The sequence below is a fragment of the Oxyura jamaicensis genome, chromosome 20 (genome assembly GCF_011077185.1).
Source record: "Oxyura jamaicensis isolate SHBP4307 breed ruddy duck chromosome 20, BPBGC_Ojam_1.0, whole genome shotgun sequence".
NCBI lineage: Eukaryota > Metazoa > Chordata > Aves > Anseriformes > Anatidae > Oxyura > Oxyura jamaicensis.
In genome coordinates this window covers 5,852,557-5,873,145 of record NC_048912.1, presented here as the reverse complement: position 1 = coordinate 5,873,145, position 20,589 = coordinate 5,852,557, and the positions used below count along the sequence as shown (strand labels likewise).

Genomic DNA, 20,589 nt, shown 5'->3' with positions numbered 1-20,589 from the left:
TGCCACCCTTCTGATGTCTTGGGCAATGATGAGGTGATGGTCTCTGTGCTGCTTGTCCAAAGGAAACGACCACATCATCCCACGGAACTGCCCCGAACTGGTGGAGGTCAGCCGCGTGGCCATCCGCATCCTGGACGAGCTGGTCCTCCCCTTCCAGGAGCTGCAGATAGATGATAACGAATACGCCTGCTTGAAAGCCATCATCTTCTTTGACCCAGGTATGCTCTGGCTTGCAGCAGGCAAGGGTCATCGTCGAAGGGAACTAGTCGGTGTTATGCCAACTAATACTAGTTGTGAGCTGTGGAAGTGCTGCCTGGTGTCCTCTTGGGGCCAAACTGTTCTTGGAGGGAGGGGTGAAGTCAGCCTAAGAAGAAAAAAAATGTCCACTGCCACAGACAGTAGAAAATCAGAGACAGCCCAGAATTCATGTTATTACTGAAGGACAGTTCCTAGGGAAGCAGCCTGGATAGTTTGCTCTGTGGGTTGTTTCAGATGCCAAAGGACTGAGTGACCCCTCCAAGATCAAGCGGATGCGGTACCAGGTGCAGGTCAGCCTGGAGGACTACATCAATGACAGGCAGTACGACTCACGGGGCCGCTTCGGGGAGCTGCTGCTGCTGCTGCCCGTGCTGCAGAGCATCACCTGGCAGATGATAGAGCAGATCCAGTTTGTCAAGCTCTTCGGCATGGCTAAGATCGACAACTTGCTGCAGGAGATGCTGCTGGGAGGTGAGCATTTGAGGGTCCTGCAAGAGGCCTTCCAGTGCTCCCTGATCACCATTCCCTTGGGAATCCCCATAGCCATCACTCCCCATCTGAAAAAGGTGGAGATCCAGCCCATCTGCAGGTCAGCCCTTGACTCCCATGAAATCATATCCTCCTGTCATTTGCAGTTACTCCTTTTCTATTCACCTAAAGAGGTGCTTTTCCCGTGCAACTACTCACAGAGAGCAATCCCCGGCCCTCTGCACGTAGACAAGTGTGACAGGCTCCTACCAGCCAGCCATTTCACTAATCCTCCTCTGTCAGAAGGGAGTCATCAAAACTAAAGGGTCCGAAAGACCAGCTTGAAAGTGCATCCCATATTTTCTACTGGAAGTATCCAATGGGAAAAAAAAAATAAAGACAGAGAGAGAGAGTTGTCACTGTGCTATTTTTTACCACAGAAATGTGTCTCAAGAGGAGAGGAATGTAACGCTATATAAAAGTAAATGCAGGCAGCAGGCAGGGTTACTGAGCACAAGGCACCCACGGAGAAAGATGGGAAGGGTGTGCTCTGATCACACAGGTGCAAGCTGATTATGCACAACTGCTGGGGAGGCCTGGGCATTTTGGTGCAATGGGTTTCCACCCATCTGAGATGTCTCTGCTGTAGTGGCAACTAATGTGATATGCATGTTTGCAGGATCATCAAGTGAAACGCCGCATGCTCACCACCCCCTGCACCCTCATCTGATCCAGGAGAACCTGGGAACAAACGTCATTGTGGCCAACACAATGCCTCCTCAGATGCACAATGGGCAGATGTGTGAGTATTGCCAGAGGGAGGGGAGCCCCCGGGAAATACTGAGAGCTTTTGGAGGTAGTTTCTACCTTGCAAGGACATTTCAATGCAAGACAGTCTCTGATAAAAGTCTGTGAGAGAATGCAGAAAGGAGGGAAAGACAAACAGAGAAGTGGATTAGATCAGAGCAGGATAGACTGATTCAACAAGATGTTCCCTGGCAGACTGTAATTTTTACATAGCCCTTAAATTCTGAGATGAATGATCCCACCCAGGGCTGCTGAGATTAGCAGAAAGGCTCCCCTTGCCTTGACTGGTTCAAACACACCTCACTTCGCCCTCTGCAAAAACACAGGAGAATCTGATCCAACACAAAAGGTTACCATATGGGAATTTGGGCTGAAACGACCTCAGCTGACCAAAAATTGTTGCCACCACAGTCCAGTAGCTCCCCTCATCCAGCGTTCTCTGTGGCTCTCCCAGGGCATCTCACCAGGCCCGTGTGTCAGGGCTGCCCTGCAGCCAACACACCAGCCATTAGGAGCTATCGTTTTGCTACGGAGCCTCTCTGGCTTACACCTGAACCTAGCACGGATAGGGGATAGATCCTATTGCCATCAGGTCCATGTGGCCCTCTTCTCATTCTGTCTCTCTCTCTCTGTAGCAACTCCAGAAACTCCCCAGCCGTCTCCACCCGCGGGCTCAGGGCCAGAGCAGTACAAGCTGCTGCCCGGAGCCATTGCAACCGTGGCGAAACAGCCCAGCTCCATCCCACAGCCTGCCATCACAAAACAGGAGGTCATCTAGCAAGCTGCAGACCGGCTGGCCTCGTTGAGAAGACCGTGTGGGAGAAAAGCCCGAGCTGACTCTGTCACTGTGAAAAGAGAAGCCATCCAGAGGTCCTCAGGCACAAACACACGGACTTGCTTATTGGACTAGTCCACCACCACCAAAAGCTGTCTTCCTGCAGCTACAGGCAGCGCGTGCCACGGAGAGCCTCGAGTCACAGAACTAAGGTTGAAGCCTTACTGAAACCCTCATTCCTCATAAGGAGGGCCAGATTTCTGCCTCCCTCCATCAGGAGGTTTGCAGGGACTGGCTGGGCACCGTGCAGCTGGCTGTTCCCCCACTGCTGCCTCTCTGTGTCAGTTCAGCATACACCAGATCCTGCGAACAAGCGATTCTCCAAACCAAGACACTGTGCTGTGCAAAAGGATGGCTTCCACCCGCAGCCATGCCAGCTCCCCAGACAGCCCCCATCCTGCCAGACTTCTCAGAGGTGGAAGCTCCCCCAGGAGCATTGCTGCAGGTGAAGCACACTGGGGTTTGCCCAGGCAGCACCAAGAGAATGGCCCCTCAGCCTCAGCTCGCCCCAGATCTTTCCATGGTCACCCTCCAGCAAACTAAGCCCCCAGCCAGGTCTACGAAACCTTTTCAGCTGATACAGGCACAAAGTCTGGCCCACCAGGATTTTCCACTATTTGTATCCTGCTGCCTTTTGAGGGGTTTTGCTATTCCCATGCCATGGCTGCTGTCCCACAGGGCTCAACGAGGCAGCCAGATCGTTCCTTAACTCCGCTGCCTCCCTGCCACCCTGCCCGGGTAGTTAGGGGAATGTGGGGATTCGTGGGATGGGGCCACCCCAGCACAGGCTGTGAGGGTAAGAAAGGCCTGGGCCTCACAGATAGGACCAAGATCTTGGGCTGCTGAAATGCCAGGAGTGTTGTAACCCAGGAGTTCAGCTCAGACCCTTAGCTGTAACACTAAGACATACCATATGATCTACGTGTCCAGTTCAGTGACACTCCCTCCACTTAGAGTGAGTGGCTGATAACAGATTTATAGGGCTCCACAACACGATAAGAACTCATTATGGCTCCTCCAGACCTCAGCGGTTTTGAGAGCAGAGCCTCAAAACATAGTGCTTCAAGTTCCGCAGCGAAGACCGACAGAGGCCAGGGAAAGGCCCTGTCTCACCAGAGCCCCTCGGTCTACCCCAGCCTGCACTGCTCCTTCCCTAGCCCCGTTTCCCTCTGCCTGCCTATTTCTTTTACTCTCTGAGGCCTGCCAGGGCCGAAACCATGCAGGTTTGACCTTTGGTTTACAGCTGAAATCAGGCAAGGAGCCTTCCCGTTGCTTCTGCGGGCACGGCCCCTGGCCTCTCCTCAGGTTCAGTTTTGGCAGCACCACAGTGGAGGTGTGGAGAAAACCCAGAACGAATGTTTCTTGGGAGAGAAGGCTGACAGCAGATGCACAGCATCTGTGCCCTGGAAAATCCAGCAGGAAGGAGAATGATCCTGGTTTAGGGGCAACAGCAGCTCTAACTAACCACAGACTGCGTTCCTGCGGGTCCTGGCCCTGTGGGGTGATGTGGGCCCTGTGTGGACACGAAGCTGGTGGAATCGCAGCAAAAATGGGGCCTGGGAGAGGTCCCCAGCGGGGACGAATCTGAGATGGCCAAACCAGAGGAGCTGCGGATCCGTGCCGTGATCGCTAAGGCAGACATGAAACACCTCGCCTTGCGCTGACGGCATCAGAAGTGTTGTATCGTCTCTGAGAGCTGGTGGCATTATACCGAGTAACTTATTGCAATGATGTATCCAATCATTTTCTGTAAATTATTTTGTAAATCACATTGATTATTTATAATTGGGAGATTAAATGCAAAAAAAAAAAAAAAAAAAAGTAATAACCAGGCTGTCTTTTCCAACTGCAGCAACCTTTTTTCCCGTATGTAGAGATACTCTGTGGGGAATCATCGTGGTCCATTTGCACCGAGCATTCCTCGATACTGTACATTAATTTTTGCTGGTTACTGCCTTCCAATGGAAACAGAGGAATATTTCTTCACTAGAGTTTGTATTCATAAAAAAAAAAAAAAAGAAATAAATGCCAAAATATTTTCTAACTTTTCCCAGACAGATGGATTTCTTTCTTCTGGGAAGATTTATTCTAAATTCGGGAGCTCACCTCCCTGTTGGTCTGAGCACAAAGCATATGTGTATTGAGGAAAAAACTAAAAACCAAGTGTTTGATGCCGCTGCCAGCTGTCACTATTTCACGGGGAGCCTAATGTTAGCTGGTGTCTGTCCTGAAGCCATGTATGCTGGAATCATAAGGTTGAATGACAACCCCATTTTTCATTAAAAAAAAATAAATACACGAAGAATAAATATTTACTTCCATGATTTCAGAGAGCTTAAAAATTTCAATTAACCACAGTCTGAGTGCCAAGTGATAGAAGCTAAAATATGTTATTAGCATTTTGAGCCCATTCATTTCTAAGTCCCTCTTGTATTTTAAGGGTCATTTTTGAGCACTTTGGGGCGATGATTCTGCTTTGGTTCACGCACAGCCAACCTCCAGCTGACAGCAGGTGCAGGCAAAGGCAGAGCGAGCCTATGGGGCACAATAAGACAATAAAGTGAAAGTCAGCTTGTCACCGGTTGTAAAGGTGAAGAAATGCACTGACAATTAGAGAAGACTCTTAATGACCTGCTCTGATCACGAGAGCCTGCTCTCAGCTGCAGCATTCCTGGCAAGATAACAGGAAGAGAGGAGAGTGGTCTAGATTGCTATAAAGATTCGGTATCTGGGGAGGAACAACATCTAGAATTTCAGCGCTGATCCATGGGAGATGCCCTTCATGTCCCCCATCTTCTGCCCCTAATGTGAAGTGAGGAGGACAGTCCCACCCCAGGTAGGAGGGCTTGAGGGGCAGCCTGGTTTTTCAGCCTGCTATTTACATCACAAGCCTCCTTGCACTTCCAATGACCTTCCAGTGACAGTCATGTTGGTGAAAGCTGACAGCAGGTATGAGATGCAGCTATGTCTGAGGTCTGTGTGGAGACAGAGCTTGCCTTCACTCAGACACCAAGGGCCCAGAATAGGGCAGGTCTCAAAAAACACACCCCAGCACCCGCACACCCTTCCCTAGCTGATAATCCAGAACCCCAGTGCCATTGCTAGACACATTGTATCAGCCCAAACACAGTGGCTGAGTGATTAGTCAAGAAAAGTAAAAGGAGTTAGTTCCTTGCCTTTAATGTGGAATAAAAACCAGGACAGCTCTGTCTGCCGCAGGAACCCTGTGACCCACAGTTGGTTTCACCTGGGTATATACCCTAATAGCTCTGCATATGCAATATCAAATCTTTGAAGCAATAAATTCTCCTGGATTCCTTCCCGTGAACTGCTCTATCAAGATTGCCCTTTACCTGGTTAATCTTAAATCAGTGCAGTCCCTACAAGAGTTTTCTCATTGCTGGATTCATCTCACTTGGAAAAAAACCTCACAACCAGCCCCAGAGACAACCTTGTCCTTAAGTGGCATCCTCAATCACAGCCCTCACCTCTTCTGTCATTCCAGCCTGGAATCACACTGGTCGTGTCATGTATGGACTGCGTTTTATCCTCCTGGGCTCCCTGGAGCCTGCAGGCAATGTCCCATGACACAGGGGATGGCTGCTGTAAGGACAACTAGCATTGACTTTTGAGACAACTTCCTTACATTGTTTTTGGACAAGAAAGCCTTTTACTGTTCTCTTCTGTGCTTGCTACTAAACTGAGGACATTATCCTAGAGATTAGTATCTCCAGCTGCAAGATATTTTCATGATGTTCAAGCAAAGATCTGCAAAAGCAGTATTTTTAGGTACTCTGGACACTAAGAAATGCATTCTTTTCATATTCCTTATATAACCCTCATCTGAAATCGCCAACAGGCTTTGGAGCCTTTTCCACAGCTTTCATATCTCAGTGGAAAGAAACAAACAAACAAAAAAATGGCAAATGAGCTTTATGGCCTGCATATCATCTCTGACAAAAGCAACTATTGCTGCTATTAAACTTGCAAGTGCACACACAGGCACAGATAGTCATGAAAAACAAGAGGCAGCTGGGACAGCTCAGCAACGTGGCACTGCTGAGCCAGGCAATTCTGGGTGCCAGGCTGTCCGGTTCCTTCAAGGCTGAGTGCAAAACACACCAACCAGTTTGGGAATTCAGGCCGTGCACTGCACCATCCCCTTCCACTCTGAAAGACTGGAGAGGGAAGGGTAAGGTGTGGGTACATTTAAAATCCCTCTCCCCATTCCTAATCCAGGTGTGACCCTGACAGTCATAAACACACCTAGCACCTGAAAAATTGCCAGCCGGGCCAATAAAGATGGCAATATACCGTCAGCTTCGCTACGTGCAGAGTGAGCAGGGGAGCTCGGCACAAACACCACGGCGGTCACTTCCTGCAGTTCGGGGTCCTGTGCAGGAAAAAAGAGGCTGCTGTGGTCAACAGCGTGCCCCCCACTAAGGCCCTGGAGGTGGAGAGCTCTTGGTGTAACCTGTGTCTTGGGAAGGAAGGTGGTTTGGGAACTGTATTTCAAAGGCTTACTCTGGTTTTGGGCCTGGAGTGATGCCAGGGTCACTGCTTCATCAGCTTTCAGAGGCCTGGGGCCACCCCTGCTACTTGCAGAAGATTATGGGCTACACAAACCGCTTCGCTTTCCCACTGAAATAAGGGTTATGACAGGTACTAGGTTGAAAATGCCAAGAGCAAAGCACCCAGTCCAACCCAGGGAGCAGTGGTGCTTCCTTCATCCTGCCCCCACCATTTACAGATGGGATTTTGGAGGAGCAAAATTGAGTGCTTATGCTGCCCTAACATACCTGGCAGCGCTGCGTCATCGCCGTGAAGGTGCTGGCAGGACACACATGTCCCCGAGCAGCACATCCACAGCACCCAGCAAGGGCTGATCCTGCCAGGGACCCATCCCACCTCGGAGCCAGCTGCTTTCCTTCCGCTGTGCAAAGACACCAGGAAGCGTGATGGAAGGCTGAGAAAACACAGTCTGTTCAGAATAAATTAAACTACAGAAATCCCGTAATATTTAAAACATTCGGAGGCCTGGCCAAGCACATTCCTCACCGAGCTTTTGCAAAAACATGGTTAGTCTTGAAGCTAGTTAAGCCAAGGAGGAAAGAAGTCTTTTCTCAAGCCCTGGGATGGGTACGGCTGTGTCTGTCACACGGCGACTGCTGCAAGGCTGACTGCATGTTAGCATGACTTTACGTGGCTGGGAGGGGGTCCCTGCCTGCATACAGCTGCTTCCATGGCAGATGTTACAAATTTGAATGTGTTTGCATATTACTGACTGTTTCCATAGCTTTGCATGTGGCTCTGGCCCACCACACGTGCAGAGCAGGGGCAGAGCTCTGCAGAGGGATGCTTACTTCCCAGAACCAAAGCTGAGATCCCCTTCTCACACCAAAACACACAGGGAAAGAGCAGGCACGGAAGACAGGCTTGGAGGAGTCTTCCAGGCTTTGAGACTATGAATGTTTATGGTAATTTAGGGCATATTTTCATTTCACCCTCTTTGGGCCTGTAAGCATGGGGGAGTAGCTGTTGGACTGTATCACAGCCGAGCACCCCGCAGGCCGGCCACTGTGTCCTGAGCAGGCTTGCACCAGCCTGGCACAGCCCTGCCCGGTGGATAAATAGCAGCTGCCATTCCCTGATGCTCCTTTTCACCCTCCTGCACTGCTGCAGTAGCAGAAACTCAGGCCTGGAATACAACACAGCCCCACACGTGGGCAGGCATCACCCAGCACCAAGGACTGCTGGCTCTCTCTCATGGTGCTGAGCTGCCCAAAAGGTTCGAGTAATTCCCGGGGTGCCGAGGTCCCACCTGCACCCCGAGGGCCAGAGCCCCTCTTGGCCTGAACTGTACAGAGATTATCTTTATTACAGGACTGTTATGTTTGTACAGTTTAGCGATTTAATATCAGTTTAAAGCCTTCTCTGCTAGCAGCGCTGTTTGAAGTCATGCTCTCTTCTCAGCCTCGGCTTGCCAAGACTGTAAAACGTTTATTGCTAATGGTGGAAAAGCTTGAAGAAGCCAAGATAACTTTCCCAGGCTCAGTATTAAGACTGTTTGGATAAGTAAATGAGTGAAGAGTATTACATGGGCTTCATTAAATATCAACCAACACCAACAGCCATACATTTATAACACAACGGCAGGGTGCGGGAGCACCCAGGAGCAGCAGAGCTGAGAAAGGTATAAACCACAAGTGATAGGAGAGAGGAACACAAGACAGGCTGGATTCCCCATGGGGTCCAGGTGTGGCTCCAAGGTCAGGCAACACAACTCCTGACTGAAACTCATGCAAAATATGTAGATTTGGGGCTGATGAAGTAGTAGAGCAAGTAGAGTTCATCCCCTCTCAGCTGGGGAGGTTTGCACGCATGTGATGCGGTATGTCCTCCTCCCTCCTGCAGCCACAGGTAAGGCAAAACTCTCCGACTAGGGGAGGACTATCGGTGTTTGTTTCCTTTTTTTTTTTTTTGGCTTTACTTCCTTATAGGCATGTTTTGCCTTTACTGGTTTCTAGTTACAGGATGCCACACCACTTAGAGTAAATTACAGAAACTCTTGCTGCTGTTTCTATGATTTCACATGGCAGCACTTTAACAGTCCCCCTGTAACTTCGCTCAGAGCTTGAAACCTTCACTTTGATTCACCACCACCCTCGAGTTCAACGTTCTCCACATAAGGAAAACCAAAGCCAGACAGTTACTTCATTTGAGGACCACCCCCAAATTATGTTTCATTTCTAGTTCTTCTTCACTACACAGCATTCACGTTTCTACTCTCCTTCTTTATTCTCCCTTATTAGCCTAAAGCTCCTGCTCTTATTTTAGTATCCTTTAGCAGCTCCAATCACCCCCGCTTCGTGCCACCACCCTGTTGCAGCAGCTGTAAACAGTTAGGTCTGGTACTGTCTCCCTGCTAAACCATCCTCACTGGCACAGATTCCAACCAAATTCTGCACCTTGTAGCACAAATTCCTGATCACAACTCCAGCATTTCCTACCTCTTTGGTGTTCTTAAGCCTTTTCTCAGATCAGCTTTACCTCCTGCTGATTTCAACAATTAGCTGGGATCAAATGCACCTGGGAACCTCCTTCAGCTGTGATGCCAAAGGCCTGCCTTCCAAACATGCTCCTTCTCCCTCCTTCTGGAGGGATTTTACCTGCTCAGAGACAGCTCCCTCCAAAACACAGCCACCAGCTTCAGGCTCTCACCTCTGCCCGGGGCATCCACATCCTGGCTGGCTGCTTTTCTCCTTGTGCTTCAGGGCTCTGTACCCAGGAGCTGTAAGAATGTAAAACGGGGCAACGTAAGGCCTCTTGTTCTCCCAAACTCCCTTCACAACCTTGTTTATCCCCTGATCTACTGAAAAGGGCACAAAATAACATCACAAGCAGGCTTAACTCACAGAGAGCATTCCCACATAGGGCACCAGCTTGCCCAGCTCTGAGCTGGCTGGACCCAAAGTAGTGCTGGACTGGAACACTGGCACTGGGTCAAATCCTGTATTCCCCTTCTCCTGAAATGTCCCTGCAGGTAAACACCTGCAGCATATTAGATTTGCTGCCATGTTGGCCTATCTCTTGCCTGGCATAGCGTCATTGCCATCTTTTCACTTTTGGAAGGATGAAGCCTCGAAGAGGAGTAAATCAGGGCTGAATCTCAGATGCTACGGAAAGGCCTGGCTTCCCACTGCGGGCTCCCGGGATTCCCACTCTGTCCAGCTGTCCTCGACTCCCTCTCCTGGCTGCAAGCAAGCACAGGCTGCAACCCAAGCCAGGAGCAGCGCCCACCGCCCCCCAGGGACCCTCCAGGTGGGGCACAGAGCCCAGAGGGCGTTGAGACCCTTCTGCCATCTCACTGTGTGGGGTTAAACGTGAGCCCTTCTTTCCCTCCATCCTCACTAGCCCTCCCTGCTGGACCCTTTTTAAGGCAGCAAGCCTGGGGTGGGGCCATTAGTAGTAGTAGTAGTAACTAGTAGTTACTAACATTAGTGGTAGTAGTAATAATAATAAATACTACGAGTACTACTACTACTATTAGCACACCACATTTCATGCCTCACAGTCTGTACTTCTGGGGTTTCTGCCCTCTCAAAACACAAAGCCAGCTCTCCATTAGCACCGTCCCCCTCTGTCCACACTAAAATCCCCGTTTCGGCCCTGTTCCCCCTCCTGGGAGCTGGTTCCACCTGCCTGGATGCCGCTGTGGGACCCCCCGAGCCCCTCACAGGGGGTGGTTGCTGCTGGGGAGACCAGGCAGCAGGATGAGAGGCGATCTTCCCCTCTACGCAGCTCTGGCGGGGCCGCACCTGGCATATGGTGTGCGGTTCTGGGCTCCCCAGTACAGAAGGGACAGAGAGCTTCTGGAGAGGGTCCAGCATATAGTCACAAAGATGATTAAGGGATTGGAGCATCTGTCCTGTGAGGAAAGACTGAATGAGCTGGGGCTGTTTAGCCTAGAGAAGGGGGAGAGTGAGAGGGGATCTCACCAGCCTCTATAAATACCTGAGGGGAGCATGCAAAGAGGAGGGGGGCAAACTCTTCTCTGTGATAGGACAAGGGGTAATGGGTATAAAGTGAACCACAGGAGGTTTCATTATGATGTGAAGAAGAGCTTTCCAGTGAGGATGACAAGAGCATGGGAACAGGCTGCCCAGAGGGGTTGTGGAGCCTCCTCCTCTGGAGATGCTCAAACCCTGACAGGATGCGACCCTGTGCGAGGTGCTCCGGGTGACCCTGCTGGGGCAGGGGCCGGACCAGACGATCCCCGGAGGCCCCTTCCCACCTCAGCCCTCCTGCGGCTGGCTCCCTGACGCCGCAGAGGAGCCCGCCCAGCCCCGCTGCCATCCCCGCGGCCACACGGGGGGGCCCGCTCCCAGCTCGCCGGGCTCCGCGCGGGGCCGGGCCGGGCCCGGCGCTTCCTGGCGGCCGCTTTGGTTCCGGGGCGCCGCTGCCTGGAGACGGCGCTGCCGAGCGGGGCCGCTCCGGTACGGCCGGGCCGGTGGGTCTGGGGCCGGGAGGGATGGAGGGATGGAGGGAGGGGCCGCAGGAGCAGCCACCACGGGCAGCGGAGGCTCGGTGCTCCCCGGGGAGGCTGGAGGCTGGCAGCCCCTCGGCCGGTCCCCGCGTCGCAGTGCTGTGAGCAGGAGCAGCTCGGGGGTGGGGGGAACACGGCTTGTTGTCCCCTCTTGTTGTCCCCCTCCCGGCCCCAGGTGAGGTTCCGGGAGGCCGGCCAGGCTCCTGGCCTTGCTGTTTGGCACGCAGCTCGCTGCTGGGCTTGGGAACAAGTGAGGATGAGCAGCGGCCTGCCTCGGTGTCCCCGCAGCGGTGACACCCACGAGAGGTTACGTTGCCCACCCGTCCGCTGCAGGCCGAGCCTGTGCCCCGAACGGTGTGATTTTGGGGTGCTGCTACCACTGCGCTGCTCGGTCGTGTGGGTGGATGCCCGACCGATGCGGGGTTTTGCCAGACAAGCTCCTGCAAAGTCCTGGCTGAGTCTGCCTGGGAGAGCTTCTCAGGAGAGAGGGTAATTTGACAGGTTTTTCGTACAGAACCCAGCAATCCTGCCTAACCAGGATGTGTTCGCTTCGCTTTAGTTTCCAGTTGGATGTAGGAAGTACACGTTAAGGCAAATTACATTCTGTGTTTTGCAGTGGAGCTGTGTAGCTCTTGTATTAATTCTGTCTGGATTTGGCTACATTGTTTTATACCTGCTATGCAGGATAAAGAGATTAGAGAACCTGCACTTTCTAATCCCAGGAAGAGAATTAGAATGCCTGGGCTGTTCTGGCAGTAGTGCTGGTTCTTGCAAGGATTTCCCTCTTTGGCAGGGAAATGGAGGGATGCAGAACATAATAAGTATGTAAATATTGAATACTAGTCCATGGGACTGTTTGTCACTTGTAAGCTTGTTTTTTGACAGATTCCTGCCACATCATGTCAGGAGACAGCGACTGCACAAGGACAAGTCCATCAGCAGGGTCTCTGTCTGACAATGAATTCTTGCCGGACCGGCCTAAGTATGTTTGCTCGCTGTCTCCTGATCTCATTACCAAAGCCCGCGAAGAGCTCCAAGAGAAACCTGAATGGAGGCTCCGTGACGTGCAGGCACTCCGAGATATGGTGTGCAAAGACTATCCCTCCCTGGGGACGTGCCTGGACGATGCTTTTTTGCTAAGATTCCTCAGAGCCAGGAAATTCGATTACGATCGAGCGCTTCAGCTTCTGGTGAACTACCACACCTGCCGGAGGAGCTGGCCTGAGGTCTTCAACAACTTGAAGCCATCTGCAATAAAGCCTGTCCTAGAGTCTGGTTTTGTCACTGTGCTGCCTCGTCTGGACCCAGAGGGACGCCACATCGTCTGCATCCGTCCAGGTACTGAAATGCATGAATATCTTCATTCTCCATCTTCAAGGTGTTTCTTGGGCCAAAAATATGTTTCCTGCTCTTCTGTGAACACTGGTTACTTACACAGAGTACGTGGGTTCTCTTAGAAACTTGAACAGCTAACTTGCGAAGGGACACCTCTGTCATTAGCCAATGTTGTACCAGTTCCTTTTCCTGTTTCAGCAATAACTGCAGTTGAGTAAAAAACAAAATGCAGTGAGGTGGGCTGATGAAACATTAAGCGATTCAAGAAAAAAATGTGTAGTAACTCAAATTGAAGCAGGGCTGCTGGCTTATTATTTGCTTTTACAGTGAGTGGAGAGAGGAGCCTGTGGCTTTGACTCCAGTACAAATAATCAGAGGCCTCAACGTGCTTTTGGTGCTGCCAGGCTTGCTGTAAATTTGCCTTCATTCATCCTCCTCTTTTCCATTTACCTGCTTTCTTTCTGAGCTGAAGCTGCTTCTACTAAGCTGTGCTGGGTGGAGAATGGGGTTCTTAAAACCATTGCCTTTGCTCCTTGAAGTAAACACGAGTTGCCATTTATCTCTTGCTTAAGAAAGGCTGCTCTGAACTAGGACTGTGGCTATTAAAGGCTAACTTTTAAGAGTCCAGTAACAGAAAATCAGTTTTTGGAATGTGTATTGTTAGCTTATCTTTACTTTCCGACTTACCATCCATGTCTTGTAACCTCAGACAGATGGACACCCAGTAATTATCCGATTACTGAGAACATTCGTGCCATATACTTAACGTTAGAAAAACTCATTCAGTCCGAAGAGACCCAGGTGAATGGAATTGTAATCCTGGCAGACTACAAAGGAGTCAGCTTATCTAAGGCGTCTCATTTTGGTCCTTTTGTAGCCAAAAAAGTGATTGGAATTCTTCAGGTAAGACCTGAACCGGTGGGAAAATAAGCTTGTGCATTGTAAATGACTGCTTCTGTGTCTAGAGTTCTTGACTATGTCACCAGAAACTTAAGCAACTTGGCTTTTACTAGAAGAGTTAGAACATGTCCCTGTCCAACCAGTTTCTCAGATCCTTCCAACTTAACTTGCTTGTCCTGTTTTGATTTGTGCTTCCCTAAAATTAAATTTGCATTAGAAATGCAAACTTTGATTTGGAACAGAAAAGGCCAGTTCTGCTAGCTAGCGATGAGGAATGGAGCAATGAATTACAGTTCGGCAGAGGACTTCGCTTTGCCGGAATGCTAAGGAATGTCTCGTTATTTAAATGGTTCCTACCTCAACATGTTTCTGTCAGCCACCGAGGATGGCACGTGTCACTCACTGACCGCTGGGCAAATGCAAGTTCAAATCCTGCTGCAAAAATTTTGCAGAGGGGATTTTTGAGTGAGTGTGATTTGAGGAGGATTTCCATCCAGTTCCTGAAAGAAGAAAGGGAGCACAGGGGGCAGCAAGAGACAGCAGTAAAAAGGATCTCAGACTACACATTTGGAAGGAAGATGATGATAAGCAAGTTAGAGCAAAGGTCTAAGCACAAGTGGAGTTGTACAACACAGGAAGGTGAAGGCATAACCTGCTCAAAGTGGCAGGAAGTTCTTATGAGTTTAGCTGATGATCTACCCTGCTATATGAAGGAGTAAGATGAAGAAAATTTCTCTGAATGGATTTGTTTCCTTGTTACTTTCTGGTCTGAGCTGGTTCTATTTTATGCTGTGTCTGTGGAGGGATAAGGAAGGATAAGGGCAATCAGGAGAGTTTGTGGAGATGAGACTAGTGAGTTTATGGATGTCTGTGTAAGAAGTCACATAATCCTTCAAATTATGATCTAAAAATGTCACTAAGCTGTCTGAGCCCATATTTAATTTGCACAAATACAGCAATGGGTGTCTGCTACTGTCAGGGGAAGCTATTAACAGAACAAAGAAGGTAAAGGACATAAGGTATGCGTAACATACAAACATGTTGCATCAACCTTGCTGAACTGCATCTCCTGAAGGAGGAGCCAATTCTCTGACCTTCATACGGAGAAAAATACTCCCACAGTGCATGTATCTGCTTTTCAGCCCAAAGATGGACCGCTTTCTTCGTATGGGTAGAGCTGGTCATAACTTCTCTGAGGCACATGAGACCCTAATGGCTGATGACGAGCTTTTGGCTTGGAGAGCTTTATGGAAATGAATTCCTCAGTACACATCTCGTAGCTAACTGTTTTAGGCTGCGGGCTGTACAGGAGGCGCTGTGTGCTCTGCTGGCAGCAGATCTGGCTGTCAGCCCTGCCTGACTGCATGGAGGGGCAGGGAAGGAAGAAGCTGTAGTTGCAAAGCCTGTTTGTATTTTGCAGTTAGCATGACAGAACAGTTGAAATGGCAGAAAATGAGTGCTATCAGATTTCCTCCTCGTATAAAGCACATTTTAGATGCGCTTGGTACCCAGATGTCATAGCTGGACACACAGAAGCAACCTGTGCTGGGCTCCCAGCATGGTAGTCACTCCTCAGAAGCTAGGAACATAGGGTCACAGAACAGTTTGGGTTGGAAGGGACCTTGAAGACCACCTCATTCCACCCCCCTGCCACGGGCAGGAACACCTCCCACTAGATCAGGTTGCCCAAAGGCCCATCCAGCCTGGCCTTAAACACTTCCAGGGATGGGGCACCCACAGCTTGTGCCAGTGCTCATAGTAAATCACTTTGTAACTCTGCGTCCTCATCAGGGCTGGGAATACCCAAAGGATAGTGCCTGTGACTAAGCACAGTCACCGGTTCCTCACTCAGCATCCTTCTTCAGGGAAACAACATAAGAAAGGAAGACTTACTGGCAGCAGTGTTTCTCAGTGTTTCTTGTCTCTCGCCTTTATTTTTATGCCCACAGCCCTCATACTGCTCCCTGTTAGAAGGTGCATTTCTGTTACCTTATCGGCTTATGTTGGTGTCTCAGATGAAGTTTGGGAGCCAGTGGGTTGTGCTGGTGGTCAGTCTTGGGAGATTTTAATAAGAGGAAAACGGCAGATGTTTTTAAACTGCATTACAAAAATCTTCTTTACCCTTCAGGATGGATTTCCCATTCGAATAAAAGCTGTTAACATAATAAATGAACCTCGTATATTCAAAGGCATTTTTGCAATCATCAAGCCTTTTCTGAAGGAAAAGATAGCAAACCGGGTAAGGATCTGTATCATTTCAACATTAATGCTGGTGTTTTTAAGTTCTCTGCTTCTATCTGTTTAAAAATCTCACAGCTAGAAAAATCTTGGTGCCACTTACCTGATCTAACTGGTCCTTTCTGCTTTAATCTTAAAAAAAATCCTGTTAGGAAAATTCTAACAGAAAGAAGCTTTGAGGAGTTCAAATACTGCCATAATATTAATACGGATATTTAATGCATATGCTATGTAATCATGACATTGATTCCACCCCTGGGGTTGGGCTGTCTTGGCAAGTAACACCGTGTGCTTATAAGGTGGTATCACTGGAAATAGCACTGTCCTTTCCTTGTTCCTTTTTGTGCACTGTAGGACTGGATGTAGTTGCAAAGAATGATGCCCTTTTCCACAAGGATAAGTAGTTAAAAGTGCCACAAATGGGCTCGGGGATAAGCGGAATCTAGAATTTCTGCAGAGACTAGCAAATCTCAAGTCTTTCTTGCTGGGATTTAAGCTGCTCTAGACTTGGCTCATCTCAAGACTTCTCTCACTAGCGCATCCAACAGTGCTACCTATGTTGTATGCTGGCACTTAGACGTAATGGCATCAGTTCCAAAATTTGCTCTTTAATTCAAAATAACCTCTTTAGCTGACTAGTAATGTGCTGCACTGTTTGATACACACCATTAAAGCTATTTTTGTCTCTCCTCTCTAGTTTTTTCTTCATGGCTGTGATCTGAATTCCCTTCATCAAAACATTCCTCCAGTGATCCTGCCTGAAGAATACGGTGGTACTTCAGGGAAGCTGGATATATCAGCATGGAATGAGCTGCTGCTGGCCTCTGAAGAGGATTTTCTGCATGATTTCTCACAGCTGGTACTCCCATGTGACAGCTCTCCCCAAGACATGCTAGTGAGTGGGGATGCTGATGAAAAACAATGCGATGAGTCCCTGCGAGGCATGAAACCTCAGCTCTACTACTGTTATTAACAAATCAGTGAAGGGAACCTTTCCAGCAGTTAAGACCTCTTCTGTCCTGATAGGTGAACTCTGCCTTACTCCTAAACCTGCAGTTTAGGAACAGACTGCTGAGGCACTTTACACTATAGAACCAAAGGAAGCTGAAGAGGGCACAATGGGAGCAGGGCAGAATTCACAGAGGAAAAAGGCAAAGAGCACATAACTGCCAAGTTACACAGAATACCTAAAGTTCGTTAACCTCTGTGGATGATGCAAACTTGCCTGTTGCTTCTTATGATAAAGACAAAAATGCAGGATGGTAAGCTTGATAGTTTCTTCTCCCCACCCACTAAAATAGACAACAACCATATGCTAGCTTTGTGACTGTCCATTCCCTTCCCCTTCTAAAAACACCCACTAATCCAAGAAAAACAATTGCTATTTGCCTTTGAACCCTGTGTCAGTAGAGATTGCTTAAAACCATAAGAGTCTAACTTGGTCTGTCCCCTATCTCTTGGTTCAGAGTGTAACTTGACACTTCTGGAATACCCGAATGAATATTTGGCTCAAATTAACACAAAGGGAGACTTTTTTTTTAGTCCATGAAGACCAGTATGGAAATTCTCTGAAACTTCCTCACAGTAGGAAATTAACTATTACAACATCAATATCAAGGCTTACTATAAACAGGTGCAATCTTCATTTGCAGAGAACCGTAAGTTCCTCAGATCAGGTAATGAGGCTTTTGGGTGGCTACAGCTCCAAATACTGAGGTTTGAGACCAAATGAGAAAAGCTGTCACCCACTTTCCCACATTAGCAGTTGTTCTTTCCTTCAGCTGATTGCTACAAGGAATTTGGTAAGTAACGCTCATCTAGAATTGTAAGGCAGCTTTGTAGCAGCTGGCATGACGTGTAGAAGGCAATACTTCGTGTAAGAAAGCAAGGTGCTTCTTTAGCTTGTTACATTGGACAAATTTTGAACTTAGGTCTTGGTGAAACCAAATGCAGACAGACGATTTGAAAGCACATTCTTAAATTTCCTGGTATTGTAGCATTTTGTTTCCTGTGCTTGTCTGCTCTTTTGTGAAGTGTTACAACTTTGGTTTCAGCTTTGTTAACCTCTTCTGTCTTTGTTCTTGTATGAAGTTAGACTTTAATGATCTCTGTAATATTTACCCATAGCTTGTATGCCTGTGCTTAGAGGTCTTTGTCTAGAGACACAGCTAAGAGTCCAATGTCAAATCAGGGTAAGATATCCTATGTCTAAATAAGCTGTTCCCACTCCAAGTTCAAATGTTTGATGGTCTAGAATTAGAACTTAACTGTCACACACTTTTTGCACATGTTTTTCTGCACTATAATAGTGCAGAGCTGGGAAACCTCACTAGGACCAAGAAAGCGCACCCAATTATTTCAAGGTGAAATACTTCACTGCTTGGTGAAAAAGAAATTCCTCCTACCACGAGACTTATGTCCAGAGCACTTTCTCTGGCTGAAATCTTTATTTAGTGCCAAGTGTGATATAAGTACCAATTTTGTTCCTGTAAATATATAAAAAAAAGGTATCTTGAGAATTTCAGACATTAATTTTTTTTCAAAGTGCCAAACTCTGTTTTGAATGTCTTTTTCTCCTCTCAGACCCCCTACAGCATGATTGCACTGCTAAAAACCTTCTCCATCACCACAGTAATGAATTCCTGACCTGGCAGCAGACCTCATCCTGGAACTAAGGGTGGCAAATGCCAGACCTGCCATCCAAGCATTATAAAAGGAGACTAAGGAGACTAGGTTTTGAAAAGGGGTAAGCCATGAAGCTTTTTCCTGGGCAGCATTTCAGAATTTTGGTGGGAGGAAGGAACTCATCACTTGACCTGCTTTAGAACAAAGGTGGGAAGAAATTAACTTCCCTCACTTAAAGCATCTGATTTTTTCCTACCTTTGTAACTCAAGACTTACTCTTATTTGACAGTTACTACCTTAAGCAGAGGAAGAAAAATAGCATCCTCTGCTGTATAAAATAAGGTAAAAACGTAATACTAGCCACTTTCTCCTCACTTCTGACCAGAAACGGCTGCATGTTTTGCAGAGATCAAGTTCTTTGTATGACCTAGCAAGACATTAATACACAGTACACGACTTAAAGGTAAGTGGCTACCCAACCTGTTTAACTGCCAGAACATAGAGACTGCTCTGGTGTTTGTATTCGTTGAGTGCCTCTTAATTGTAGCCACAATGTACAATTTTTAAAAAGTATATTGAAAGGTCTACTATAAGAACAGCTACTTTGATCCACTTACATATAACTACTAGACAGGGAGGATAAATATTCAAAATTGAATTTTAGTATCCCTTAAAAAAAAAGTGGTCAACAGAAGGTGGCACTTGAGGAACCTTGAAAGAAACCAAACCCTTTTTTGGGGTCTTAGATTCTCTTGCATGGTAGAGAAAACAGATCTTACCCTCCCCTTTTCCGTTCTGCTTACAATGGAACTAAATCATTTGCTTTATTCTTAAACATAATATGTAAGGCTACACTATCCAAGCTGAAAATAGCCTGTGATATGCCTCCAGAACTTTATTCTTAAAACTGGATGCTTGATGTCAGGATACATGAACTAGGCCAGGCTTACCTGTGTCAATCATTTAACTAATATTCCAGATTTGCTCTTCCTTGGCTTTAGAATTTAGAGTTTACTGAGTTTGCAACTCTGTCTATAACCCCTTTTAGATTTGTAGCCAGTGCTTAACTTGTCTTACAGCAAGCACAGCTGTCTCATACATACCTGACAACAGAGCCAAGGAGTGTTCTTTGAGCTTTAGCACTTCCTAGCAAAGAAATATCTTTGGTCCCAGAATTTCTTGTCAGATTAGTAAAATAAACACTTACTTTAAATATATAGTCTCCTTATCTGCAGCTTAAGAGAATAGATACAGAAAGCTGTTTAGCTTGGTGGTTGTGGTTCTTCTTCCCCCTTCCCACCTCTTCACAGCACTAAAACTGATGCTGTTCTCCCCTGCCCCCATGAAATAACTTTGTTTCCAGAGGTTACATGCCTCTGGAAATCCATCCCTGCCAAATCCAACACATCCTAAGGAAAGGTACTCAAACTGTATGTAGTAGTCATGGCTTTTGGCATTAAGTGGGACAGCAGTTAGCTGCATACTGTACATAAAAATACTTGAATTTATACTCTTGCAAATGGGTGTTACAAACCCTGAGGTATTTTCAGGAAGTGGGTGAAGTAATTCTTTTTTGTTAAATCATTTTGGCATGAGTTAATCAGTGTTACTCAAACTAATAATTTTGCCTTCTGTTGTATGTGGGCCTAGAGGTGTTGGGTGGTTAAGTGTACATCTTATTTTGACAAAATTTATTTTTATATTGCATTTTATAAAATGGAGTGGTCAAAATGTGTAATTTTCTGATGCATGACTGGGTGATTAAACACATTATTGTAACAGCTGCTAATGTGGTATTTTGAATACATTTGCCTTGTGCCATTTTGGAGTATTTATTGTAAAAGTGAATAGCAACGTGTACTTAGTTCCACACTAAACACATGATTGCAGCTAAGTATAATTGCCAAGGAATTACATTAGAAAAGGTGTTGATTTCTACTGCAGAACTCAATTTTACCTTAGCAGTACCCAAGCAATTTCAAGGAATAGGATTTGACATTCAGAAAAAAAAAATCACATGGAAGATGCGCTTTCAAAATCCATCATGACTTACTGTTTGCTGCATGAGAAGACATCC

At 47.6% G+C, this 20,589-nt stretch overlaps 2 protein-coding genes across 5 annotated transcripts in view; both read left to right on the top strand.

Moving 5' to 3' along the window:
• HNF4A (hepatocyte nuclear factor 4 alpha) overlaps nucleotides 1–4,423 on the top strand; it is a 35,266-nt gene extending 30,843 nt beyond the window's left edge. For all 4 annotated transcript variants that reach the window (XM_035343491.1, XM_035343492.1, XM_035343489.1 and 1 more), the window contains exons 7-10: nucleotides 63–218; nucleotides 493–729; nucleotides 1,406–1,528; nucleotides 2,169–4,423. In XM_035343491.1, coding sequence (XP_035199382.1) covers nucleotides 63–218; nucleotides 493–729; nucleotides 1,406–1,528; nucleotides 2,169–2,311 — 659 coding nt within the window. In that variant the 3' untranslated portion in view covers nucleotides 2,312–4,423. The remainder of the gene's footprint in view (nucleotides 1–62; nucleotides 219–492; nucleotides 730–1,405; nucleotides 1,529–2,168) is intronic.
• Nucleotides 4,424–11,208: 6,785 nt separating this feature from the next.
• On the top strand, nucleotides 11,209–20,296 carry TTPAL (alpha tocopherol transfer protein like). The gene is made up of 5 exons (XM_035343494.1): nucleotides 11,209–11,364; nucleotides 12,300–12,752; nucleotides 13,459–13,652; nucleotides 15,778–15,888; nucleotides 16,585–20,296. The coding sequence occupies exons 2-5, from the start codon at nucleotides 12,314–12,316 to the stop codon at nucleotides 16,858–16,860; spliced, it is 1,020 nt and encodes a 339-aa protein (XP_035199385.1). The 5' UTR covers nucleotides 11,209–11,364; nucleotides 12,300–12,313; the 3' UTR covers nucleotides 16,861–20,296.
• The last annotated feature ends 293 nt before the right edge of the window (nucleotides 20,297–20,589 follow it).